The 27,760-nt window shown below is 41.4% G+C and overlaps 1 protein-coding gene across 1 annotated transcript; it reads left to right on the top strand.

Annotated features, from left to right (window-relative positions):
- The first annotated feature begins 2,553 nt into the window (after positions 1-2,553).
- On the top strand, positions 2,554-27,319 carry LOC102782394 (protein mono-ADP-ribosyltransferase PARP14-like). Its single transcript, XM_087836511.1, has 14 exons — positions 2,554-2,725; positions 2,816-2,934; positions 8,275-9,789; positions 9,874-10,110; positions 10,365-10,589; positions 10,677-10,731; positions 10,896-11,042; positions 18,111-18,173; positions 18,258-18,434; positions 18,525-18,701; positions 18,814-19,443; positions 22,642-22,778; positions 23,677-23,857; positions 26,673-27,319. The coding sequence occupies exons 1-14, from the start codon at positions 2,554-2,556 to the stop codon at positions 26,963-26,965; spliced, it is 4,128 nt and encodes a 1,375-aa protein (XP_087692637.1). The 3' UTR covers positions 26,966-27,319.
- The last annotated feature ends 441 nt before the right edge of the window (positions 27,320-27,760 follow it).

Here is a 27,760-nt window from a genome sequence, read left to right on the forward strand (position 1 = left end):
GCGTGTTCATGGAAATATCGTCGGGTCTGCCGTGATATGTTTACAATGGAACTTCTGCTCCTGAACCTCGGGGCACAGCATCTGCAAATCGGGGCTGCACAAAGTCACTTTCATCTTTACGCAGGACTGTAAGCTGTCATCTGTGAGGCGTGAGCGGTGTTTGTTTTTAACATAGTTCATGGTGGAGCTGCTGACATAATGTGGATCCGAAGATCCATAATTGGCCTACCTGGGGTTGAAAGTCTCGATAAATGCACGGCGTTTCAGCGGGTATGACGCTTATTTTGAGCGATGAAACAATGATAGAATATAATTTTATTTTTATATTTCTAGAACTACAAGTTAAAAAAGAACTAAACATAAATAAAATACACTTCAGCTAAATACTTCAAATTTATTTTCCCAAACCACGCGGAGCTGCACTATAAGGACTAAAGAGCTGCATGCGGCTCCGGAGCCGCAGGTTGCCGACCCCTGACCTAGGCATAAAAACCCTCAGGTCAGCCATAAGACAACTGGTAAATAAGTCCTTAAGAGCCTCAGTCTGGTTTTCTCTGACCTGTCCATAGTTCCAGTCAGTCTCAGCAATGTCATCATAGAAACCATGATAGATGATCCCCATCTCGGTCATCACACACTCCTCCCTCTCCATCTCATCATCCAGGAACACAGCATCCTCTGAGGGACAACAACATGTCAGGTGACCGAGTGGGACAAGAGCCAAACTGTGATGTTACAGTTCAGACTTTAAAAGACACACACATAAAAATTAAAACAACACAACAGAGGATACCCAAATATCCCGATGAGATTGTTTTTTTTGTTATTGTTAGAATTGCAGGCTAAAAGTTTCACATATGGGACATTTCAATTTATAATGTGATGCACACCTTTAAGTCTCTACTTAAGAAGACACAGCATCGCAGCTTTACTTTAATTCAACATAAAGTAGCTTTGAAGGTGCTTATTGTAAAGCTCTTGGTCTAAAAATATCTAAAAATCTTCCAAACTTAACTAAGATTATCAACAGATTGCAATAACGAGGTAGAACCAGAAACACGTTGAATTTTTTATGTAATACCACTTTGTACCCCTAGATGGTGCAGCGAATCAGTGAAAGCTTCATTTAAGAACACAGTCTTACATTTTTATTTGTCACAGTGGCCTCGAAGAAATTTAAAGCCTGACAAGGAGACAAACAGAACAGTCTGGTTAAAAAGAAATATTAATATTTAAAGAGAAACACAGATTTTAAAATTTTGACACACAAATGCCGAAAATTCCAGGTAACAAAATACAAGTGGATCTGATCTGGATCTGAATCATTTTTCTGAGATTGCAACAAATCCACATAGTAAAAGTCTGTCCCCTGCAGTAAAGTTTGTATTTAAATACTTTAAAGGGTAATTACATAAAGTACCTTTATGCCCTGAGCTTTCTACTTTAAATACAGGAAGAAAGTGCTGGGAGAGAAAACTGAAAATTTATCTTTATTTCACAGCGAGCTGCTTCATTAATGAACACACAGTGTAACACCTACATAAATGTATTTTATCAGTGCATCAATAATTGTGCTTTACTTCTTAAAACGGTTTCATAGTTTCTATAAACATTTTAAATAACATCTTTTCATTCATCGTATTAACGAATTAACATTTTAGAAATGACTCTATTTCTATTACATATGTTTTCTTTCACTCTGAAAGCCACTTCATGAATTAAACCGAAATGTCACATGAAGCAAAACATGAATAAAAACACCTTAAATGTAATTATTATTACGTCTCACTGCACCGACACAGTTTTGGGTCTATAATGACACCTAGTGGGTCGGTGTGGTAATATTGCAGTATATAAGGAAGGTTTTACACGGAGGGATTCCTGTATGTTCAGGGTGTGCCCCGCCTCTACAGACCTATGGTAGCTGGGATAGGCTCCAGCTCCACTGCGTCCAGACAGGGATAAGCGCAAGAGGACGAATGGATGGATGAATGGGTTTATGTGAAATATATTTGCAGATCAGATGAAGCATAAAATAGAAACCCTAATTTGTTGTCAGTATAATTACTAGTAAAATGTCTTTCTGAAAACCATACCCAGATAGCAAGGAAACATTGAACAGATGTTGATTTTCCATCTGAACCATCAGAATCGTCAGGGTTGAAATGTCAACACAAAACCAATGTTGAAACAACACTGAAATACTGATGAAACCGCTTACAGCTGCTACCACTTGGACTATTCCATAGCCCCCCCTCTCACAGTGGTACATCCCTTCAGGTAACCATTGTCTTGTACAGTGGAGCGGGACATATAATTTTGAGTTATACTCTGCCAATTGAAACACCTTGTAAAGTACCTGCAGAGCAGGTGAGACGAGAAAAGCCCCTGAGAATTAAATGCGGACTTTTTCCATTGCTGGGTGGGGAAGTGTAAACACGAAGAGGCGATACCTGAAAAGTGAAACTGAAACAAAAACGGGCACTCACAGAGCGGCACAACAAGTGTTTGACGGGTTTAAAGTTCTCATGTTAGTGTAGAATTGCAGATAAAATGGATGAATATCCGTATCCACTGTTTTTTGAAGCCACTGACTTTACAGACAGAGAGAAGGAGAAAGTGAGGAGATACTTTCAGAAAAGGCGAGACTCCGGAGGTGGCGACTGCGGAAATCTTGAAAAACTCGGAGGAAGCGTTTATAAAATCTGTTTCAAGGAAAAAGAAGGTAGGACCGTCGGTCATTTGTAAAATATTTTTTTTAGATTTGTGTTTAATTGCAGGCTGTTTCAGTGACTCTGTTTATGATGTTTTACAGATCAAGACAGAGTTTTGCAGAGGAAGTTTCACACCATCACTCTTCCTAGTGGAGAAGTGCAGCTGACCGTGAGAAGTTCACCACAGACCTCTGACCAGCCATCGCCAAGCCAATCACTGGTACAGTTCACTGCCCTTTCAAATATGACGTTTGGTTACAGTAAAAACTGAGTGCCAGAATAATGTGGCCAAACCAGTTTAAAAGGAGTGAGTTAGCCTCCAGGGAAAGTTGGACAGCTGAGGACAATATTGACAAAAACAATTTCTTTGTTATAGTTTTCATTTCATTGTGCCTCAGTGTTTTCAGTGACTGATAGTTCTCAGGCTTCTTTCACTTCTGAGTCTCGCTGTTAATACAGAGTGTAAAATACATGTTCAGCATTGTTTAAATAAGAACACATTACCTGAAAAATACATCATATGGATGGCACACTGTGCAGATACAGATATAATATTTAGTATTAAAGCCTTTGTAGACAAGCAAGTAACCAATGCCATGTATGATACTCCACTGCCATATCATCAAAGATACTGTTTTTAAAAACATAGGTATTAAAAGGCCTGATGGTAATACTCTCACTGGACACTTTATTAGGTACACATTGAGAGTAACAGGTAAGACTTCAGTGCTGCTTTAAATATTTGAAGTCAAATATTTGACATCATCAAGAAGACGTTTTCATGCAGAGAATTGGATATTTTCTCTTTTTCATTCCATTCTCTGTAATCCCTGGAGATGGTTGTGTAGGAAAATCCCAGTAGATATATATATCTGAAATACAACAAAATATTAAATTCTTTGTGGAATCCATTGACACTGCATCCCGTTAACACACAAATGAAATAATATTGTGTTTTAAATTATCACCAGTCATTGAATTCTACTTTCATTTACATTGTGCACAATATCCTGACTGTTTTAGAAACAGGGTTGTAGTATATTTCTGTTCTAACACAGTGTCAGAGTCAGATATTACAATCAAAAACAAAAACATATAAACAGATATTAATTTAATGTGTTTTTATCAACATAGGACTGTATGAATCTGTCCCGAATTCGACAAGTGGCACAAAAACAAACCAATGGAGGCCCCAGTAGAGTGCAATCAGATGAAGAGTTTATTAAGAACACACATGCAGGAGGAAGTACACAGCATCACATCAGCATATGTCTTCTGCCCAAAAATACACAGAGAATGGTTTATATATCATCAGGGTTTGACGCCCCCTCTTGCGTTCTATAACATATTTTTGTATTTCTAAGAACATCATTTGCATCTTGTACAGACAATGAGATGATTTTTAGAGCTAAGGTCAGACACAGAAGTTCCTCTTTCTAACATCTTTTCCCAAATATGGCGATGATTTCAGGCCCTGGAGGTCCCCGTGGACTTGTCCTCCTGTTGACCCATCTTCTGTCACCTGTTACTAAGTAAACTCAAATGCCACAGGTTGCAACAAGAAGCTGAATACATTCAGGCCTTCACTCAAGCCTGTTTCTAGATTATATGTACTATATGTGTTTTGTAAGCGTGTATGCAGTTTTAACCTTCTGTTGCTCTAAGTCACCTACACAATAGATTACCTGGACATTCGCGCCAAACAAAGCTTGAGACCTTTAATTGACTGAGCTTTAACTCTTTACTGAGCACAAAATGCAATGTGTATAAAATGGTCTTAGCTGTACCTGTAATAAAAAGGTTAATATAAAGTCAGCAGGTTTTAATAAACATCTTAATGCAGTATCAATACTATAGATTATATCATTAATGATGCAGAATATATTGTAGCCACAAAATAATTTCTTTAATTCCACAGTGGCAAATGCTGTGGCAACTGCTCAACAACTTTTTTTTAGAACTGGTTTATTTAACCCTTTAAGACCTACCATAGAACCAAGTCCGCCAGAGCTTATATTATATTTTTACATGCTGTGGAGCCATTTCTGGGAGCATTTCAAGTTGCTATACATCAATACAACCATTATAGCCCAAATTTTAATAATATGTATGCATTAAGTGCATAGTAATTACATAAATTGCAAAAAAGTGCAATAAACTACAAAAAAATTGAAAATCGTTTTTGTTTTTTTAACATATATTTCTAGTTAGAGAAATTTAAAAGGCTTATCCCTCAAAACTGTAAATACAAAAAAGTTGCAAAAAATAGTTTCCCACCACAGGAAATTTATTTTAAGTGTCTTCATAGTTTTATTTTTGAAATACACCAATTTATATATACTGCAGGAAAAACAAAAATAAATATTATAATGCAAATTTGCGAAAAAACAGCATATGCATCAAAATAAATTATTTCCAGCAGTGCAATATGAGTCCTAAGCATCCCAGAAACGACACAGAAAGTCATAAAGTCAAACATAACTTTAAAAACACAAGTTTAGGTCATGTCCAAATTCATTTGCTGCATCCTGCTGGGTCCTCAGGAGGTCGGGTAGGCCGGAAGTAAACGGCTGGGGAAATTGGATGGTCTAGCCTTCTGATTAGCGTCACCGCTGTCTCGGTGGAGTTTAATAAACTCGGCCGTCTGCTCCTTGCTATCTAAAATATAACAGGACACTGGCGTAAATTCTCGACTGTCTCATACTTCTGTTTAATCAGTTTTCTATTTGACGTTTAGTCAGCTATGTAAAAACCAAGGAGGAACCCACCCGGGGGATTAATAAAGTTTTATTTTATCTAATCTAATCTAATAACTTTAACCTCAGCCAAACCGATTTTCTCACGAACAAACAAAACACTGAAAAAAGCGCAACAATAACATTTTTAGGTTGTCTAAGTGACTTATATATTACGTTTAACCTGAGTAGCGAAAGTCTACAAATTTGGACAGCCTTCGGCGCGTCGCTGTGACGTAATCGGTCTACAAATGCGGCCTCAGGAGGATGCAGCCCATGAATTTGGACACGACCATATGCTCATAAGACCCTGATGGTAAAAAAAAAAACGACATTTCCGCAAAATGACGTCACTTCCGGTTTTGGGCAGGTCATGGCGGACATGCGATAGTTCGCGCTGATGGACTAGGAAGTGTTACAAACAGGTGATCGGATAGGCAAAGCGTATTTCTGGAATATTATGTTTTTGTTGCTGCAAGTGCTTTTTATGCAGTTTTTGCAAAGCTATATATGGAAGGAAACTGTGACCTAGGACAAGCTGATGGCATAAGATGTAAGTACAACTCCTCCGGCCTCATATGCAAAAAAAATTATTGCACTAGCTTACTTGGTTGCAGCGCTACCGGGATTTAAAAATAGCTATGAAAAACGAAGCGTGCCCGCTCCGACCAGCTTTAAAGGGTTAAGAAACAAATACTAAGACATGTCTTTTTTTCTCTTAAGAGTTGCTGATTAAAATGGTGTTTGAGTGTTGGATGTTGTGGAGCTAGGGCTGGGCGGTTGGACGTTAATTTTAAAATTGTGATTAATTAAACATTTTCCTCAGGTTCGAATAATGAATGATTATGATTTTAAGGCAAGCACACAAAAACTAGGTTTGTGCTGTAAATATACTGAACCACTAAAACTGAGATAGTTTTGGTATTTTCCCATAGTCGTCTTCTTTTTGTTTGATGTTGTCTTTACTATAGCCACATATATGTCCAAACAATGGAAATGGTAATTATATTTGGCAGTGTTTTAAGTTTCCTCCATGAAGGGGGTCATGCATGCCACAGAGTGGACACAGACTGAACATACAGTGGGGCAAAAAAGTATTTAGTCAGCCACCGATTGTGCAAGTTCCCCCACTTAAAATGATGACAGAGGTCAGTAATTTGCACCAGAGGTACACTTCAACTGTGAGAGACAGAATGTGAAAAAAAAATCCATGAATTCACATGGTAGGATTTGTAAAGAATTTATTCGTAAATCAGGGTGGAAAATAAGTATTTGGTCACCTCAAACAAGGAAAATCCCTGGCTCTCACAGACCTGTAACGTCTTCTGTAAGAAGCTTTTCTGTCCCCCACTCGTTACCTGTATGAATGGCACCTGTTTGACCTCATCATCTGTATAAAAGACACCTGTCCACAGCCTCAACCAGTCAGACTCCAAACTCCGCCATGGCCAAGACCAAAGAGCTTTCGAAGGACACCAGGAAAAGAATTGTAGACCTGCACCAGACTGGGAAGAGTGAATCTACAATAGGCAAGCAGCTTGGTGTGAAAAAATCAACTGTGGGAGCAATCATCAGAAAATGGAAGACATACAAGACCACTGATAATCTCCCTCGATCTGGGGCTCCACGCAAGATCTCATCCCGTGGGGTCAAAATGATCATGAGAACGGTGAGCAAAGATCCCAGAACCACACGGGGGGACCTGGTGAATGACCTGCAGAGAGCTGGGACCAAAGTAACAAAGGTCACCATCAGTAACACACTACAACGGCAGGGAATCAAATCCCGCAGTGCCAGACGTGTTCCGCTGCTGAAGCCAGTGCATGTCCAGGCCCGTCTGAAGTTTGCCAGAGAGCACATGGATGATACAGCAGAGGATTGGGAGAATGTCATGTGGTCAGATGAAACCAAAGTAGAACTTTTTGGTATAAACTCAACTCGTCGTGTTTGGAGGAAGAAGAATACTGAGTTGCATCCCAAGAACACCATACCTACTGTGAAGCATGGGGGTGGAAACATCATGCTATGGGGCTGTTTTTCTGCCAAGGGGACAGGACGACTGATCCGTGTTAAGGACAGAATGAATGGGGCCAAGTATCGTGAGATTTTGAGCCAAAACCTCCTTCCATCAGTGAGAACTTTGAAGATGAAACGAGGCTGGGTCTTCCAACATGACAATGATCCAAAACACACCGCCCGGGCAACAAAGGAGTGGCTCCGTAAGAAGCATTTGAAAGTCCTGGAGTGGCCTAGCCAGTCTCCAGACCTCAACCCCATAGAAAATCTGTGGCGGGAGTTAAAAGTCCGTGTTGCTCGGCGACAGCCCCAAAACATCACTGCTCTTGAGAAGATCTGCATGGAGGAATGGGCCAAAATACCAGCTACTGTGTGTGCAAACCTGGTAAAGACCTATAGTAAACGTTTGACCTCTGTTATTGCCAACAAAGGTTATGTTACAAAGTATTGAGTTGTATTTTTGTTATTGACCAAATACTTATTTTCCACCCTGATTTACGAATAAATTCTTTACAAATCCTACCATGTGAATTCATGGATTTTTTTTTTCACATTCTGTCTCTCACAGTTGAAGTGTACCTCTGGTGCAAATTACTGACCTCTGTCATCATTTTAAGTGGGGGAACTTGCACAATCGGTGGCTGACTAAATACTTTTTTGCCCCACTGTAGCAGAGATAGTACATAATGGATGAAGTATATGATTCATTTTTGACTTATGGCCAACCCTATGTGGTAAATTGTTTACAATAAGTAGCCACTCTTTAAGCATTAACTGACAAATTTGTTTGATTTCTTTCCTTCTTTCAGAGCTGTAGAAATCCAAATATAAAAGATCTTGAGAAGACTTTCAGGATAGATGTTTTCCTGCTGTTTTTCCTGAGAGACAATTGTAAAGCATACAAATATTTTGAAAAACAACTGTCGTCAATCGGCTGCACAGTGGAGCTAAATTTCGATGAAGAGGAAGTTTTGGTTAGAGGGGAGGTTGACAAGGGTCCAGGAGGAGGATTTGGTAGTGCTGCAGAGAAATGGGAATGTCAGGTGGATCAGGTCTTTGTCCATCTCACCGAAACCTACCTCTGCTATCATGTGCTTGAGCCAAAACAGGTGAAAATGATACTGCAGGACTCTGCCTTTAAGACAGATGATATCAAATATTACATAGAGAGTGGCTATGCTGTGGTTGTGGGAGAGGTTGATGCCATGAAGGGGAAGATTGCAATTCTGGAAAAAAGCCTACCCACCAAAAAGGAAGTGCCAATTGTGGAGAAGAAGTTCAAGCTCATAGAAGAAGAGTTCAATCGAGAAATGCGTGCTAATTGTCCAGAAGTTACAATCATCAGAGGTAGTGCCATGATCACTTTGGAGGGCCCTGACAAAGAGGTGCAGTCAGGAGCTACAAAACTGGATGAACTGATTAAGAACATAAAGGAGAAGAGCGTTAAGTTCCCTACAGCTCTGCTTATCTTCATGAAGACCAGTGATGCCATCCCAAAATACCAAACTCGCTTCCAGCAGAGCCTCAGAAACCCTGTTTTCTTTGAGGTGGGTTCAGATCTGGTTCTGTCCAGTTTGTCCTCTGATGCTCTGAATGAGGCTGAGGCAGCAGTAATGAGAGACTTTAAAGTGGCCACTGTGCAGCTGCAGGGTGCAATAGATCTTAACAGGTTGAAAGAAATTCTGACGAAAGCCAAGAACGAGGCAAAAAGTAGAGAGTTCAGAGTGGACATCAGCTACATGCCAGGCGCCAGGGGAACCTCAACAACCAAAGTCCAACTGGTGGGCTTCAGTGAAAATGTGGCCAAGCTCAATGAAGCTCTTCACGACTTCCAGTTGAATCAAGTTTCAACTCAAGAAACCATCAATCTGCTTCATCCTGAAATGGTCGACTGTTTTAATAAAATCCTAGACTTGATTGGCATGAAGCAGACCAAGGTGACCTTAAAAGCCTCACATTTTCCAAATCCTTGTGTGTTTGTGTCTGGTCCTCGATGTCATGTTCAGGAGGCCAAGGAGGCCCTAACATCAACTCTAGACAGTGTTATAGTAGACACTTTGACTCTAGATGGACCAGGGGCTCAGCAGTACTTCCAGGAAGAGGGTAAAGTGACTAAAGAGCTGATAGAGGGTTCCTGTCACGTCATTATCCGAGAGAAGCAAACTGCAACCACCCGAAATGTGCGAAGACCACGAAACACCAGCAGACTCAGTGATACACCTAGATCTCTCAGCTACAGCAGCAGCATGTACAGCACAATTGGAAACTCTGCAATCAACAGAACAAACCTGAAGATCAAACTCAGCAGTTTAGAAAATGAACAGGTTTGATTATTTCCATTCAATTCTATTTCCCATAATCCCAAAATAAAATATCAATATTCATGTTATTCAATGTTAATTCTGCAGGTGGATGTTCTGGTGGTCCCCATGCTCAACAAGCAGCTGACTTTGACAAATATTGGCAAGAGTTTGTTGGCCAAAGCTGGGAATATATTAAAGTTAACGTTTGATTCAGTCTTAGCCAGTTGTGCCCTCGCCCCTGGTGATGTTCAGATGGTTGATGCACCTCCATCTCTGGGCTGCTCCAAAATTTTCTTCATTGAGTGCTTGCCTTGGGACGGAGTAAGAGGAAAGAGTGTTCAGGTAAAATTAAGGACTTTCATTAACACTTCTGGTGATGGAAAACACAAAAGAAAAGATAATTAAAGATAATAAAATACTAAATTAATGTGAAAATATTAATGCACAAACCAGATAACTGCAAAGGAAGATTTATGCAACCAAACTGAACTTTTTTGTGGATCCCCACAGTTTTCCGTGTGTGCTCAGTTGCAGTGTGCAATACAAGAGTTAACTTTGAAAGCATTGTTTAAAAATATGTAACTTTTGATTTGCAGGCTCTTGGTAACAGTCTGAAGAGGTGTCTGGAGCTTTGTGTACAGCAGAATTTGGGTTCAGTGGCCATTCCGATCATTGGGCCAGGAATTGTTTTACAATATCCGCTGAGAGAAGCCATTCAAGTGTTGACTGACGTCATTCACCAGTTTGGATTATCTGCATCCTCTGGCTCTCTTACAAACATCCACATTGTCATTAAACCTGGCTACCCTGATTCTGAGGAGGTCAGTGTCAGTTGATATGTCCTGTATGTGATCTGTAACATGCAGGAATCAATTATCTATCATGTTATTCTGTGTTTTTATCTACAGTGCTATCACGATGCCTACAAACAGCTCAGCTTAATTATGAACCAGGGAGGCCAAGGTAAATTAACACTACTCAGACTGTCTTCAGTATGTGACATTAATGCATAGTGAGGAGATAAAAAGCATTAAGCCTGTCCCATATTTTACCATCTTCATTAGTACCCTCAGTCATCAGATTAAATATATCAAACAATAGCTAATGTGTGGTGTTCTTCCTCTCAGCAATCTTCAGGTCCCTCACCAGCGACCTAGATGACATCATCATGACAGTGGGAAGTGGGGTTAAACTACACGTGGTGTTTGGTGACATCACTAATGAGACTACAGATGTTGTGGTGAACACAACCAACTTCAAAAGTTTTGACTTTGGTAGGTGAAGCTGGGGAAGACAAGAAGGTGCAGTGAGCAGGACAACCCAGTTGCATCTGTAAAATTATTTTTATCCACAATGGTAGCATAGCTCTTTACGGATGGCAAAGGCAAACAGCTGTTCATTAATATCTGCACAGAAATGGGGATGCCCATATGAATATAATCTTTGAAGATCAAAGTTTTCATCTAGCATTATCAGTAGTTCACGTATAAAAACCATATAATTATATATACACATCAAAAATACAATAGATAGTCATTGTCCAGCAGCATAAGTAATTATGCCACTACTTTCTAATGCACATGGGCCAGCAAAACTAGATAATTTTTTGTATTTGGGATCTAGTACTGATCATGGTCATAGTTTCACATATTATGTAATTCCCTCGAAGCACAGACCAACGCTATTGGTTTTCTGTCACTGGTTTATTTGAAGACTGCTCTCCAAAGCCACCGTGAAAACTACACAGTATTAACAACATAAAGACTCAACGTAAGACACGGCGCCTAAAATAACACTGTACAACAAAACAAAATAGACCAATAAATACCTCGTTGTGTCATGATCCTGGGTCCTGTTGACCCAGCGTTTTGTGTTTTCTGTTAGTGATTTTGGTTCTGTTCCTCCTGTTTAGTGTATTCTGTTCTGCCATCTATTCCTGTGTTAAGTCCACGTTTCCTAGTCTGTGTCTTTGCGTATGTGTGTTTCCTGTTTTATTGTGAAGGTCTGCGTCTCATGTGAGTGTTTTCAGTTTGCCTCCCTAGTCTCGTCACGTTTATCACTCCCAGCTGTGTCCCCCACCTGTGTGTAATCTCCCTGTGTTCTCTGAGTGTTTTTAAGTCGTGTCTTCTGTCATAGTCGTTGCTGGTTCGTCTGTGTTGTTTCCCCTCGGTCTCCCTGCGTTTCTCCATCCATCTCTCTGTGTGTATATTTTCCCCGGACCTCCCTGCATCTTTGTTCTGGTTTGTTTTGTTAGTTTGCACAGTTTAGGTTCTGTTACAGCTTCACCCGTGCCATTTCTGTTGTGTTTACTTTGGTAAATAAATACTCACCTGCACCAGAGCTGCCGCTTCCGGGTCCTAAATAATCACCATACGGCCTGCCCCGGCAGACCGTGACAGTACGAACCAGCCAACATGGACCCTGCGGCACTCGATCCGTCCGAGGAGCTCCAGGATGACATCAGCTACAACGTGGAAATTCTCCTCGGGCTGTGGCTGGAGAACCCTCCATACGAGCTTCGCCGCACCGTTGAAAAGCGGCTACAACAGCTCTTTTCCGGCCTCCCATGGCTTTTGAAATCACTTCCTCCGACCATGCAGGCGTTTCTCCAGCACACTCCCCACCTTCTCTCAGCCACTCCTGCCTCGCTGCCCGACTCGTCGGATGTGATCCTGCCCGGCCCGTCGGAGCCGTCGGCGGGGAGGAAACGCCGATCGCGCCGCCGGCGCGCCACCCCACAGCCGGACGTTCGGACTTCTAATTCGCCGGCTGTGGTGAGTGGGGACTCTTTTCCGTTTTTTGACTGTGTGACTGTTCATTCAGGGGCTGTGTTCTGCGCGGCAGATGATGGTATGAACAGCTTGCCGCCTGCCCAGCAGCCACTGTCAGCTCAGCCAGCCGCCCGGCAGCCACTGTCAGCTCAGCCAGCCGCCCGGCAGCCACTGTCAGCTCAGCCAGCCGCCCGGCAGCCACTGTCAGTTCGGTCTCCGGTGCCTCCAGTAGTTCACGCTCCAGCGCCTCCAGTAGTTCACGCTCCAGCGCCTCCAGTAGTTCACGCTCCAGCGCCTCCAGTAGTTCGCGCTCCGGCGCCTCCGGCGTCACCCGTAGCTCGCGCTCCGGCGCCTCCGGCGTCACCCGTAGCTCGCGCTCCGGCGCCTCCGGTGTCACCCGTAGCTCCACTGTCACCGCTGCCTCCGGTGTCACCTGTAGTTCAGGCTCCGGTATTACCAATTTCACTCGTTCACTCCATGCAGGGAGAAAGTCTTATTGCCACTCAGGGTGCTTTTCGTGGTTTAGCTGCCATTGGCCCAGTTAGCCGCTCCAGGGCTTCCCCAGAGGCTAGGTCTCAGTTCCCAGCTGATTCTGGACCCCTGAGGTTTGAGCAGCCACCTGAGAGCTGTGCCGTGTCAGCGTTGCCTGGGCAGAGCCAATGCCCAGTGCATTGCCGGTCGCCTTTGTGTCAGCTAGTAGCCTCCATGACTGCTGGCTTAGTGATGGCTTCAGCTGGAGGGTCCGAGGGACCGCTCCGGCCTTTGTCTCCTGTCTCCGCTGGAGGGTCCGAGGGACCGCTCCAGCCTTTGTCTCCTGTCTCCGCTGGAGGGTCCGAGGGACCCGTCCGGCCTTTGTCTCCTGTCTCCGCTGGAGGGTCCGAGGGACCCGTCCGGCCTTTGTCTCCTGTCTCCGCTGGAGGGTCCGAGGGACCCGTCCGGCCTTTGTCTCCTGTCTCCGCTGGAGGGTCCGAGGGACCCGTCCGGCCTTTGTCTCCTGTCTACGCTGGAGGGTCCGAGGGACCCGTCCAGCCTGCTGCGTCTCCGGCTCCCACGCCGCCGCCTGCAGCGCTTCCGCCTCCGGCTTCCACGCCGCCTCCGGCTTCCACGCCGCCTCCAGCTCTCACGTCGCCGCCTGCAGCGCTTCCGCCTCCGGCTTCCACGCCGCCTCCGGCTCCCACGCCGCCGCCTGCAGCGCTTCCGCCTCCGGCTCCCACGCCGCCGCCTGCAGCGCTTCCGCCTCCGGCTCCCACGCCGCCGCCTGCAGCGCTTCCGCCTCCGGCTCCCACGCCGCCTCCGGCTCACACGCCGCTGCCTGCAGCCTCGGCATCCACGCCAGCTGCGGCCTCATCATCCACGCCAGCTGCGGCCTCATCATCCATGCCAGCTGCGGCCTCATCATCCACGCCGCCTGCGGCCTCATCATCCACGCCGCCTGCGGCCTCATCATCCACGCCGCCTGCGGCCTCTTCGCCCTCGTCTGGTCCAGCCTCCGAGTCTTCGCCCTCGTCTGGTCCAGCCTCCGAGTCTTCGCCCTCGTCTGGTCCAGCCTCCGAGTCTTCGCCCCCAGCCGCAGCCTCTTCAGCCTCTTCGCCCCCAGCCTCTTCAGCCTCTTCGCCCCCAGCCTCTTCAGCCTCTTCGCCCCCAGCCTCTTCAGCCTCTTCGCCCCCAGCCTCTTCAGCCTCTTCGCCCCCAGCCTCTTCAGCCTCTTCGCCCCCAGCCGCAGCCTCTTCAGCCTCTTCGCCCCCAGCCGCAGCCTCTTCAGCCTCTTCGCCCCCAGCCGCAGCCTCATCTGGGGCTGCAGCTAACCGGCCACTTTCCTGGCCACTGGCCGGGCCCCTTCGCCGTCTTAAGCGGCCCCCGGACCCCCTTCGTCTGAGTCGCCGCCGTTGCCTTCCGCACGGTCGGCCTCCCGAACTGTTTCCACGTCGCCACCGTTGCCGTCCGCACGGTCGGCCCCCTGAACTGTTTGGGCTCCTGTGCTGTCAGCCCCCTGGCCGGCCCCCTGAACGCTTTTGTTTTGGACACTGTTTTCTTGGGCTCCGGTGTGTTCTTTTGTTGTTGCTTTTTGGTGCTGGCTCGTGTTTTGTTTGGTTTTTTGTTTTTTTTTTGTCCCTCTTGTGCGCCTGTTCTGTTTTGCTCCGAGCCCTCCGTCCTGGGCCCCCGCCGCCCGCCCTGGTTGGGTTGTTTTCTGTTTTTTTTTTTTTTTGGTGGTTTTGTTTCTTGTTGGGCTGTCTGGTGCCAGCCTTTGAGGGGGGGGTACTGTCATGATCCTGGGTCCTGTTGACCCAGCGTTTTGTGTTTTCTGTTAGTGATTTTGGTTCTGTTCCTCCTGTTTAGTGTATTCTGTTCTGCCATCTATTCCTGTGTTAAGTCCACGTTTCCTAGTCTGTGTCTTTGCGTATGTGTGTTTCCTGTTTTATTGTGAAGGTCTGCGTCTCATGTGAGTGTTTTCAGTTTGCCTCCCTAGTCTCGTCACGTTTATCACTCCCAGCTGTGTCCCCCACCTGTGTGTAATCTCCCTGTGTTCTCTGAGTGTTTTTAAGTCGTGTCTTCTGTCATAGTCGTTGCTGGTTCGTCTGTGTTGTTTCCCCTCGGTCTCCCTGCGTTTCTCCATCCATCTCTCTGTGTGTATATTTTCCCCGGACCTCCCTGCATCTTTGTTCTGGTTTGTTTTGTTAGTTTGCACAGTTTAGGTTCTGTTACAGCTTCACCCGTGCCATTTCTGTTGTGTTTACTTTGGTAAATAAATACTCACCTGCACCAGAGCTGCCGCTTCCGGGTCCTAAATAATCACCATACGGCCTGCCCCGGCAGACCGTGACACGTTGGCTGCAAAAAAGGAATTAGTCACCATTCTTCAGAGGTTTCCTTTTAAGCGTGTAGTTAAAGTTCATTGTACTTAACGTGACTTTCAATAAAGAACATTACGGGCTCATTCTTGCTCCACACTTACAGGTGTTTCCCCGACTTCCAGAAAGGAAAAAGCAAGACTTGTAAACAAGCTTGACTTTCAAAATAAAAGTACCATAACTTTAACTACATAAAATAACATAACATAAATAATCTACATCTTAAACAATTTACAACAATGACACAGACCTTGACAAGATAAAGAAATGATCCAAATTGATCCAAATTATATAAAAATGTCATCAACCCAGCAGCTACATATTATATGTGTGAAACTACATATGTGAAATCATAGTGCATTTTTTTTTCTCAAAGATTTTTATTTATTGCTTTTCCAACAACATTTTAACCAACAGGAAGAGAGAGTTCAAATAAAATAGAGGAGGAAATTAATAAAAAAAAAAAATTTGAGTGTATAATAGTAATGTATGTACATCATGTATGAACAGTGTTGGGGAAACACATAGATATAGTTATACATACTCTCCCATGTAGATCATTCAGATATTATTACAGAAAGAAAAAAAATATAGATAAGTAAAACAAAACAACCCCCCCCCCCCCCCCAAAAAAAAAACAAAAAACAAAAAAAACAAAACAAAACAAGGGTTAACAGACAGTGCTCCAGAAAAAAACAGGTATAACACAATGAGACATTAGGTTTAAGTGCATTATTCCAGGGCTTCGGGCTGAAGTTTAGTCCAAGGGTGTCAAGTTAGTTAGAGAGGCATCCGACCTAACGGTTGCAATGATAAGCTGTGTCCTCTTCAGTTCCAGTCCATTTAATTTCACATCTCTCCTTCTATTGAGCAGTCCAGCACTCGCAGGCCCCCAGGTTCTCTTTAACAACTGCAACACTACTTCTCCCATACAGATTAAATGGATATAGTCATTTCTGTTCACTATCGATCATCTCCTCACTTTCCAAAAATAACAAAAAATTTCCCCACATTTTTTTAAAGGAAGCATGTTTACCCTTTATCATAGACATAAGTTTCTCCAAAGCGAGGGATTTTGACAGTGTCGACAACCAAGTTCTCAAGTGTGGTCTACTAATGGATCTCCATGATTTGGCTATGCTATATTTCGCCTGTAACAGGCAGAAGATTGTGGTTTTTTGGTTAAAAAAAACCCACAATCCCCGGATTTCAGCGGGGAAAATTCCTAGGATGCATAGTTTAGGACATAGATTCAGCTTGACACTTGTAATATGAGCAATTACATCTAAAACTTCTTCCCAAAGCTTTTGGATTTCTGAGCATTCCCACAGGCAATGCATCAGTGTGCCTTTTCCCCCACATTTAACACATATGTCCGGAGTTTTGGGGTCAAATTTGTTTAATAATGTTGGGGTGATATATGTTCTCATTAGCCATTTACACTGGATTAGTTTAAATTGGGTGTTTATAGATTGTGTTTGGGCTTTCAAGCAGGCTTTTTGCCATTCCTCTGTAGTTATTCTACACTCTAAGTCTTGACACTGTGCGAGTCTTTCTTTTTTTGAGGATGTTTGAGAGCCATCTCTGAGGTTGCTGTAAAAACGGGATATTAAACCCTTCTTCAGCTGATGGTTTATTGCTATGTCCTCTAATGAGTTTAGAGTGGGCAATGTTAGGGATTTTTGAGTTTTTGAAATGAAGCTTCTGATTTGAAGAAATTTGAAGAAATGTTTGGTTGGAATGCCAAATTTCTGTGTCAAGCCATTAAAACATGGTAGGGTGTCCTTGTCAAATAGGTCTGCAACTTTGCACAGGCCTCTGACGGCCCACATTTTAAAGCCCATAGTGCATATTAGGCATATTCAGCAGGAACAGGCTTAGTGGATGACAAAATGCAAAACTCTGAGGCACAGGTGCTGGAAAGCAATCAGGACTGAGATTATCAAACAGTAACAAAAATAAGTGACTCAGTGACAGTTCGGCAGGGAACAAAGGTGAACAGGTATGCTGCCTGTAGTGTGTACTCGGCATGAGTAATGTTTGATTTCTAGCCAAGCATGTTTGGCAAGGATTAACCTTTTACATACCTTAGAGTACCAATTCTCATAAATGTATGTGGATTGATTTGGGGAAATAGGGTTGATGAGTAACTGTAAGCAGGAAGCAAGACTAAGAAATTAAATGGGTAGAATGTCTGATACTACACTGCAAGTGTTCAACTGTGCCACAAAAGGGAACTTAAAATAATACTGTGGCATCAAGTGTCTTATTGTTGTTGCTGTCTACTGTTGATCCAAAGTTGTGCTTACTAATTAAATACAATTATTAAATATATATATATAAATATATCAGTATTTAACCAATAGGCACTACATATTCATTTTAATAAGATTATCTTAGACTTTTTGGAGCCCTAATAAGGTTGGCTTTTGTGATTTTTATTATTTATGCTAACAAATGGAAATCTATTTGTTAACCAACTGTGCAACTTGCCCTAAACTTTACAGTAGCAAAAGTCGGCATGTTACTAAAAAAATGGATGGCAATGGTTATGTAATCATAACTATTGCCATCATCACCAGTCAGTCCTGGTGCTGATTAGCTGTGTTAGCATGCTAAAATTAGAACAAGATTAGCATATAGCACAGCTTCACAAACTTGCCTTTATTGACAAATTGTAAGTTCTTTAATATATATTTTTCTTATTTTTCGTCATCTACAGATGGAGTATGCAAAGACATCTTAACTGTAGCTGGACCAGAGGTGGAAGCTAAACTGAAAGCAGGTGAAAAAAAGAGAAGCTGCTACTTACCTTCTCATCTTACTTATCTGACTCTCACTCATCCATGCTCTGTCACTTTCTGTGCAGCAAAAGTGAATCGAGGAGAAATTTTTGAGACCCAGTCTGGAAACTTCCCCTGTAAAGCTATTTTACACGTGCATGGAAAACAGGATGAGGTCCTCATTGAACAACTTGTGTGTGGTATCATGCGTTATTGTGAAATTCATAAATACAATTCAGTGGCAATTCCTGCCATGTGTGCTGGTAAGTAATTTGTTTGGCATTTCTATTTATTCTGTTTGTTGTGAAACACAAACACACACACACACCTAAATGCAAGTGGTGTTTTAACAGGAGCTGGAGGGTTGAATCCTGCCATTGTGGCAGGAGCCATTCTTCGAGGGATCAAGTCATCTGCATCAATCATGACCAGCCTCACTGACATCCATCTCGTCCTGATTAAGATCAATGTGTTCTTGGCTTTTAAAGAGGAAGCGATGCAGATGTATTCCCCAGCTGTCATCAACAGAGGTGACAGAAATATTCACAAACTGACATTTTGTGTGGTTATTTAGTGTAGTGAATTTTAACATAAAAACAGATTAAAAATATTTTACTGAAAACTTTTCCTGATTTGTTCCAGTACTTCCCATACTTCCAGTACTTCCAGTTCAAGTACAGCAACAACAGCCTCCTCCTTCTGTGAGTGCATACCTCAGCAGTCTCCAAATCAGCTCTACAAGTCAGCAGTCTGTCTTCACGTTCCTGGGTCTTTCCAAAAAGGACGTTGACGATGCCATGGAAAAGCTGAAGCATCAATATCAGACGCAGTGCTCCAGTAAAACCTTCTCAAAGGAGGAACTGGAACCCCTCGACCAGGATGACATGATGGAGCTGAAGGAGCTGGTGGAGTCTGAGGGTTTATTCATGCAAACTGATCAGTCTGGCACTCTAACAGTGAGCGGGCTAAAAGACGGGGTCACCCGGGTGATGCAGAAAATGAATCAGTGTCAGTTAATGGGTCTTGCTAATGAGGTGAGAGTCAGGGAGGAGGAGGATTTGTACCTCCGAGTTGTTTGGTGCATCCTGGCACATAACGGAAACTGGGAAAGACTTCCCAGAACAGCCAATCACCAACTGGAAAACAACAAATTAACAGACGGAATAACAGATGCACAGGGACTCACATGGGAGGTTAATCTACAGACGATGGTGGCCACACAGCAACTGAACAGACAGACGATGAAGCTAAAGCGACTTGAGAATCTGACAGGTGAGAAGATCTCAGTGTTATGTAAAGAGCCTGACTGATACTAGAGTTTGATGCTTGAGAGCAATATAAAGTTAAAACAAACAATTGTTAAGATTTTGATTTAATGATTTATTAAAGAGATTTCAATGAAATCAAATCAAATCACATTTATTGTCACATCACATGTGCAGGTACACTGGTACAGTACATGTGAGTGAAATTCTTGTGTGGGAGCTTCACAAGCAACAGAGTTGTGCAAAAATACAATAACGTAAAACAAGCAAAATACAAGAATGGCTAAATCTGAGACTAATAAATATATGTACAATATATAATAGTATATGCATTACTGGATGTGTATACTAAATGTTTTTCCACGTGTGTGTGTGTGTGTGTGTGTGTGTGTGTGTACATATTTTACAAATTAAATAGAGTAAACAATAAAATAAAATATATAAAAATATACAGAGTTGGTTGAGACATGTGCAAAACATAGGCATTAATGTACAATATGTCAAGATTTAATGTCAATCAAGATTTAATGAAAGGACAGTGTAGAAATAGAAATGAAAAATGTATAGCAAACTACTGCACCTGTAAGAAAAACAAACATACAACAGCTGGTACACAGAAATTTGCAAATGCACAGGTACATAAATCACAAATACATAGATGTATCTGTGTGTGTGTGTGTGAGAGAGAGAGAGAGAGAGAGAGAGAGCAAGTGAGAACAGAGTGTGTATTCAGTGCTCTAGATTAACTTTTTGCCTCAGTTGCACTGGTGCGCCTAACTTTTTTTCTTAGGTCCACCAGCACAAAAGTTAAGCGCACCCAAATTTTTCAACCACATCGTTTAACCCCACAGTTTTACATGTTCACTTTTTTTTTTAATTGCTGTCCATACAGACAGTATTGATTTGTAAATAATCTTGTGAACACAAAGTTCTTTATTTGGTGCACATTTCTACAAGAAAGATAAATTACTGAAAAAGTGCTTGTGCTTAAAGTGCTTTGGCATAATCTCGGCGTCCTCTGACGACCTATTTGCTGCTGCTTGCCGGTGAAAGGCAGTGGGGAGAGGGCACACTTGGCCAGTGCATTTATCGCGGCATATAATATGTTTTCTGGATATACTGTGTTTTTTCAGCGTTCAGAGGTTTATGGCTAAATGTGAGAGCACTGGCTATGAATTTCAGACGGATCAGGGTTTAACAAAAAAGTTATCAATCGTTCTTTTCATCTTTTCTCATTACCCACAGCTACATTCACCTTTGTTGGGCCTAGAATACTCACTAGGGATTGGGTATCACTGTCACCAATTTCTATAATCCATTTGATTCTGATTCACAAGGTTTCAATTCGGTTCAATTCAGTTTTGACTCTGACAGCCAGAAATATTGTAATTCTGATCATTTATCAGTACTGATACATGTGAGACTTCATCAGAGGTGTGAGCATCACAGGAGATGCCTTTCAGTCAAAGTAACTGTGTTAGGATGCCTGGGTCGTTGACCCAGGGTTTTGAGTTTATATATTATTTATCATTTCTATTCTTTGGTTTCTTCTTTAGTTATGTCTTATGGTTTATGTCTCTGTGTAATCCTTAGTTGCTATATCCCCATGTCCAGTCAGTGTCTGTCTGCCCTGGTCCCATGTCTTTGTTCCCTCTGTTGCAGTGCCTGCATGTGAGTCTGTGTCTTTAGTTCAGTCTGTGTTGTTTTCTGTTTTATTCTGAAGGTCCATGTCTGATGTTAATGTATCTGGTTTTGCTTCCCCTTGTCTCGTTAGGCCTGATTTGCCCCAGCTGTGTTTACCTCCTGTTACCCATTCCCTGATTGCTCCCTCTGTGTATTTAAGCCCTGTGTTTTCTTCTGTCCTTGTTGCGATCTACCCTTATTTTGCTGTGTGTTCTGTCTGTGTTTACCTTGGAGTCTCAGTTTTGTTACTGTTTTTAGAGTTCAGCATTAAAGCTGTATTTAAGTTCACCTTTGATTTCCGAAAGTCTGCATTTTGGGTCCTTCATATCACCACTCCTGCCTGCACACAGCTGTCCCATAACAAACTGAGGATAAAACACAGACAAAATGAAGGACATTTTCCTGGCCTGGCTTTTTATAGCAGATAACCTTAAAAATATTCTGCAGTAGAACAAAAAAACTGAAGAAAACCATGAATCAACATATAAACATTTCCTGATGCTGCTGAAGTGAAGCAGAGGAAAGTTAGAGAGGTTTTATTAATGGCACACCTAAGGGTTTCACAATTTGGCATAATTTTAAAAAGTTAAAATTTCTTCACTATTAAACAGCAGAAATGAGGCTTTCTTGTCGGAAGTCATTTTATCCCTTCATTCAAGGTACTCACCTCTATTCACCTGCACTTTCAAACGCACACACGCAAAGGACTACAGGAATATCTGGACCACAGCCAATCACAGAGGTCCCGCCCCAATTATCTCTGATTGGTTTAGACCACAATATGGGCATAATGTGTGTCTGTTGTTGACCACACGGAGACTTTCGGAATTGCAGACACTTTTTATTTTTTTGTACTGAACGGCTGGTCACACCGGTGCGACCTAGGATTTTTTTTAGTCACACCATGGAAAAACTAAGGCGCATATGCAACCAAACTGGTCACACTCTAGAGCCCTGAGAGTCCCAGAGTACTATAGGCAACAGGTAACCGACCCTGCTAGAGGCCAGCCACTGTGGTGCGAGCAAAAAAGCTCAAGTTCCTGAGCTCCAGGTGCCCAAGAATTGTCCAGTACCCGGCAGATGTATGTGGGGGTATGAAACAGGGGTGTGTGAAACGCAACCCACAACCCTCCATTAAGACACTACGTGTATGAGTGATAAAAAACAGTTTGAAGTAAAGAAGGTTGCAAAAGTCAATATGAAAGTAAGCCTAAACAGTTCATTTTTAAACAAGAAATATAAAAATCCCACATCAGCAGATAACTGAGGATCATATTGCTCTGTTATTTCATGTTTAAATGTCTCATTTAGAAGCAGTGTTATGTTATTGTCAGACAGGCTCTATTACATGTTTCATTTTGGTTTTATTCACAGACCATCCCATGAAAATATAGATTTTTTGATTTGTTGTTTGTTGATTGGTATTTACTGCAAGATTTTGTAGTAAATAGCAAAAAATAAATCTCAGCCTAGGCTCTCTCATGTGTATGCTGTATATGCTATATATGCTTGTCTCTTTTAGACTTTACTTTCCCTCTGTACTGGGACAGCATGGCTGCCAGTGAAAGTATGAAGGTCATTCCCCTGGAGTCTTCTTCTCCAGAGTACCGAACAGTGAAGGAGGCCTTCAAACGAACTGTCACCAAAACTGTGATGAAGGTGGGTGGCTCTCCCTGCATCAGTTTCTACTTATATTACCTGTCTTATTATACGCATGCTGCTTCATCACTACTTTATTCTTCTTAAATGTTATTAATGAAATATTATGCAACAGTGAAGTGGAACACATAGATATTTCTGTTTTAACTTGCTTTAATATTTATGTATATTATTCACAGTAATTCACCATTATTTATTTATTATTGCTTCATGTTTATGATATATCCTATCATAAATTCTTCCTCACAGTTTGTTGAGATATACATATTTACAGATATATGTACATATAAACACATACTGACACAAATATACATGAACATACATGCGCACACCCGTACACGTATATACACACCGTCTGTGTAAATAGTGGGTGAGAACGACCGGTCAGAGTGGTCATGCTGGGACTTTGTTTCAGTTCCTCACTCAGCCTGTTCCAGTGCTTCACTTCCACATACAGAGATGCTAAAACTTCATTTATTAATAAATAAATTATATTTAAATAATTAATGTACATATAAAATGGAAGAGTAAAACATCATAATATAATTTCAAGTTACAAGAAATCAGTCAATGTCACATTTTATAAACAAACTAATTTCCCCATTTTATTTAATTCAATTGTATTTATTTATTCATTCATTTGGGATTTTAGGAGGATTTTAGTTTCAGTCCACCATATCGCTGAAGTCCACTGAATTGATGATGACATAATTTGCAGTATTAAAGTAATTAATTGATTCCTGTTGATAACACAGACGCTTCTCATACCTGAGATGCACGCCTCATTTTATGGCCCAGAGAATACATAAGCATAAAGCTACCCCTCAGATGTAATTAATATCCTGGATTACCTTGTTTGGCAGCTTGTTGATCCTTTGTCCATCTTCTGTCTTGTCAGATTGAGCGTTTGCAGAACGTTCATCTGCGTCGCGCCTATGAAGCACAGAAGAAGCACATTTCTGATAAGAATGCACAGGAGGGAGGAGCAGGAGAGAAACTTCTGTACCACGGGACGACCCAGGACAATTGCGACTCCATAATGAAAACTGGATTCAACAGGCGCTTTGCTGGGCAAAATGGTGATAATCTTTTTATAGCCCACAACTACAGAACATGCCAGCATTTATCTCTTAAGCTTTTGGAAAGTACCACATGCAATCTGTCAGTGCCAAAACCATGTTCTAACCAAAGTCAACACTGGAGTCTTCTTACAATTGCACAAATATTTGCAAAACACTAAATATCACTCCCTCCAGGTAATACACAACACCATGGTTCTTCATTCACAGATGGATTTATTCTTCCGTCACACTTCTCCTCCAAACCACCATAAAATCCACAGTCAAACTGTCATTACATAACCGTAAAGAATGACCAGGCATGAATATTACAAATAAACATTTAAATCAAAGTTAACAAATATGCGATAAACAAAACACAGTTACTGTACCTCGCTGGCTGCATGTAACCATGAGGGAATTAAACAATACTTAACAAAAAAACACTCCCCAACTTCTTTCACCTCTTCTTAATGCTTCGCTTCACTTTGAAACAGATTATTTAATCTTTTTTGTGACTTATTTAACTTACAACTTAGCTTCTTTGCACATGTTTTCTTAACTTCCCTTTGCGTCTCTTAAAGGGGCCTATGCGCAACACAGAAAGTAACATAGTCCCTACCCCAAAAGAAACAACAATAAATAAAGGAAATAGAAAACATACATAAACACAATAAATTAAACAAATTGAAATAATTTACATTTATGGCAGTTAAACTAAACAAGTAGAGTTACAATTAAATGTTGAAAGAAAAAACATTGTCTTTACATTAAAAGGCTTTAGTTATCACGGCATAATAAAAATAACCTTGTCATTAGCAGTCTTGAAATTAAGTAAATAAAACCTCAGATGACAGGAAGATATATAAGGTATAGAAAGAAAGAAAACACGGTATATTAAGTTTTATTATTCATTTAACAAAAATTAAGCCAAAAGGAGCAAGCAGTGTATGAAAGCCAAAGTGTCCCCTTTATAAAGTATTTTTATAAAAACAGAAGTTTTGGCAATCGTTTTTATCGTTATTTTTTTATCTTTTTTATCATTAACTTGGTTTCCCTGGGTCTTTTCCCTTGTGTTATGAATAAATCTTCTTTTGGGGGGGGGGGGGGGGTACCAGTACTGGTTTTATTTTGTTGTATTTCACGGACCGACACACAAAATATTGTCGGTTATAAACCAGTCCATGACACAAAAAAGGTTGGGGACCGCTAGAGTATTCAGGTGTGTGTCAACACAATACCACAATCTTCCTAGGATTGGACGTCCCAGCAAACTTGCCCCAAGATCAAGATCTTGCAATGCTCAAAGAAATTGCAAAATACCCAAAAGCTACATCTCAGACTCTACATGTCTCATTAGCGTGTTAAAATATTAAAGTTCATCACCATACAACTAGAAAACAACTGAATGAGTGTGACTTGTTTGGAAGGGTTGCATTTTTTTTTTGGCAACCACAAGACCTGGGCACATTGCAGTCATTGAGTAAACCATGAGCGCCTCTGTTCTAAAGAGTCTAATGTGACACTATCTGTTTGACAGCTAAAGCATATCCAATATAGATCATGCAGCAAGACAGTGATCCCAAGCACAGCAGAAAATCTACAACAGAATGGCTGCAAATGCTGCAATGGCCCAGTGTCCTTGCTTAAATGATGTGGTGGGACCTTAAGAGAGCTGTTCATAAACGAATGCCTGCAAACCTCAATGAAGTGAAGCAAGAGTAAAGAAGAGCGGGACAAAATTTCTCCATAACAATGTTAGAGCTAGATAAAGTGACACAGGGAATGACTACTTAAAGTTATTGCTGCTAAAGATGGTTTAATTATTAGGGTATTGAGTCATAGCTTGTACTTAGTTTTGTTATTCACTGCTTCTGCATTCTGGTTTAGTTTTTGTTAAATAAATAATAACATCCTGTATGAGACTTAGCTTGATCAGTTTTTTTACCTTATGAAGTGGCACATGAAAAAAAAAAAAACCTCTATGTAATAATAGTTTTTTTTTTTTTACTGCCTTCGCCCACCGGGCAAGCATTGTTTGGCATGAGCAACCCACTTCGTGAACACCATAACACAAAACGAGGCGACATAGGATTGTGAAATAGATACCATAGGTGTCTCTATTAAAAATCTTGTTGTCTGATGTTCCACGCTTCACAAAACTGACTCTAATGGTGAATAGATTTAAGTGTTTATTACAGTATTTGTTATTAATTACAAATGATGAGCATGAATGTGTTTAAATAGACCTTTGACAAGTAACAGCCCATCAAGTATTACACTATTTGGTCCTGTATACTGTCAGGACAATGCAGGTAAGAATACACTGTGAGTATGAGAGCATTCATATATTAAGGCTGAATAAATTATTTTCACTTCTGGTGACACTGATGTTTCAAGGATGGCATGGAAGGCAGGGATTTGTCTTTTGTGGGGGGGGGGGGGGGGGGGGTTGTGTTTGTTTAAACATTTATGGCTTTGGGACACATAAAAACAGGTGTTTTATGTGACTGTGAAGGTGTTTTCAGGCCTAGTACAATAACAGCACTTGATTCCTTATTGGGTTGAAAAGATATTTTCATGTTCCTGCATGCACTAATAAAACATGTCAGTTACAGTCAACAGTGTAGTTAAAACACCTGGTGAAAGATATGAAAGTAACAGTATAGTGAACTAGTAATTCTCTGTTCTACAGCTTGTACTTCCAGGGTATTTGTGACACCTGAAGATCTACTGCCAGGAGGCTGAGCAGTATCATGTGATTGATGTTGCAAGTCACTACAGTTTAAAGAGGATCACCTATTGTTAACTTTCTTTTTTTTCTTCCTACACTCAGCAACTTCATATGGTCGTGGGACCTACTTTGCTGTAAAAGCCAGCTACTCAGCTCACCCCACCTACTCCAAGCCAGCTGCTGATGGTTCTCAGTTAATGTTCGTCGCCCGAGTCCTCACAGGCGTCTACACTCTGGGCCAAAGTGATATGATGGTGCCTCCACCTCGAAACCCCCAGCAGCCTCACGACCGCTATGACAGTGTGGTAAACAGAATGGATAACCCCAGCATGTATGTTGTGTTTCATGACAACCAAGCGTACCCTGACTACCTCATCACATTCAAGGGAGAGTAAAGGAAAAGAGTTTTCCACTGTTGACAAATGATGGTGTCTGAAAAATCCAAAAAGAAAAATATAAAACTTATATATGCACATTTCACATTACAAACAATTATATTTAATGAAATTACGAGTTTATTTCTTAAGTATTGAATTCTGTCTGATTTTATGCTTAATTATTGACTTGCAAAAGTTACATATATGTACATAAACACTGGAAACATATTACGCAATCATGCCGTTTAAAATGTTTTATTTGGCAAAAATTTGCACCTTACATCTTCACTTTGCCAAGTGTAAAGCACTTTGAATCACACCTAATTAATCTGAGAACATGGCACATAACCCTAATAAAGATTTACTGTATGACTGTGTGGTCCATTCTTGAAAAAGGAAAAATTAGAGGACGTGGGTGATCAACATTTAAAAAGAAACTGTGATATTTAATTAAATTGTGATCAAATTAAGCAAACACATATGAAAACTTGTTCAGTTCATAATCAAGTAACTGCTGAACATAGCAAACCATCTGGTATAGTAGTTTAAAATGTTAACTGTGGTAAAAGGAGCGTTAAACACATGAGTGATGACATAATAGCTCCAAAGGATGATAATCTTTCTTGTCTGTGTCTTGAGATGTTTCTTTTGGAGTAATTCTCCCCCCTAGTGGCCAAAAAATTATCAAAAATGTATTTAAATGTTCTAATTTTAGAGCTAAAAAATTATTCACTTTGTCAAAGGGTCAAAAAGATAGCTTTCCCATATATCAAAAAAGCAAGTCAACCTTCCTTGTGTTTTCATTTACTACAA

Source organism: Neolamprologus brichardi, chromosome 3, assembly GCF_056152115.1.
Source record: "Neolamprologus brichardi isolate AB-2024 chromosome 3, ASM5615211v1, whole genome shotgun sequence".
NCBI classification, from domain to species: domain Eukaryota; kingdom Metazoa; phylum Chordata; class Actinopteri; order Cichliformes; family Cichlidae; genus Neolamprologus; species Neolamprologus brichardi.

What these genes read in the sequence shown, in the direction of transcription:
- LOC102782394 (XM_087836511.1), top strand. Translation starts at nt 2,554, where the DNA reads ATGGATGAATATCCGTATCCACTGTTTTTTGAAGCCACTGACTTTACA. An exon ending in GCTACCCTGATTCTGAGGAG is followed by an intron (nt 10,590 to 10,676) that starts GTCAGTGTCAGT and finishes TTTTATCTACAG; the next exon opens with TGCTATCACGATGCCTACAA. An exon ending in TCACCAAAACTGTGATGAAG is followed by an intron (nt 22,779 to 23,676) that starts GTGGGTGGCTCT and finishes CTGTCTTGTCAG; the next exon opens with ATTGAGCGTTTGCAGAACGT.